The sequence below is a fragment of the Arachis duranensis genome, chromosome 3 (genome assembly GCF_000817695.3).
Source record: "Arachis duranensis cultivar V14167 chromosome 3, aradu.V14167.gnm2.J7QH, whole genome shotgun sequence".
In the NCBI taxonomy this organism is placed as follows: domain Eukaryota; kingdom Viridiplantae; phylum Streptophyta; class Magnoliopsida; order Fabales; family Fabaceae; genus Arachis; species Arachis duranensis.
In genome coordinates, this window is record NC_029774.3 from 127,156,038 (window position 1) to 127,156,578 (window position 541).

A 541-nucleotide genomic window follows, 5' to 3' on the forward strand; every position below is an offset into this window, starting at 1 on the left:
AATTTGGATTTTTCAAAACCCAAATACCTGAAGGATAATTTATTAGTGAGTTTTCTGTAGATATTCATCAAGGTTGTGCTTTTGCCTTCTATATGAAATCAAATTGTGATTAGCAAAAATATCTGCACATACCTGCGATGGCCTTCGACAAGTTTTGCCATGTTCCCATCATAGGTAGGAATGAAGGTGTTACTGGCTACTGAAACCATAAAATCCAAAGCTGCCATCTGTGACGAATGATTTTGGAACTGCCACAACTCATCATGGGCCAGCATCATTTCTTTTTTTAACTAAAATGAAGCAGAAAATCATACCACAAACAGAAATTATGATTACCACATGAAAACAAGTAATTGTGCATTGCTGAAAATGAAATTTTATTTCAAAAATATGTTGTTGAATCTGCCATATAAATATCAGAGGTATAACTTGTAAATGAACAGTTTTACATGACCCCCACACATCCACCTAGCCCCGGCAAGAATCATTCAGCACTCTTCAGAATGTTATTTTACTAAATACATAAAATGTGGAAAATCCA

At 34.6% G+C, this 541-nt stretch overlaps 1 protein-coding gene across 1 annotated transcript in view; it reads right to left on the reverse strand.

Moving 5' to 3' along the window:
- LOC107481200 (rhamnogalacturonan I rhamnosyltransferase 1) overlaps positions 1–541 on the reverse strand; it is a gene marked incomplete in the record, with an annotated part of 3,943 nt that overhangs the window by 626 nt on the left and 2,776 nt on the right. The window contains 2 exon segments of the mRNA XM_016101420.3: positions 5–27; positions 133–290. Of these exon segments, the coding sequence (XP_015956906.1) occupies positions 5–27; positions 133–290 (181 nt within the window).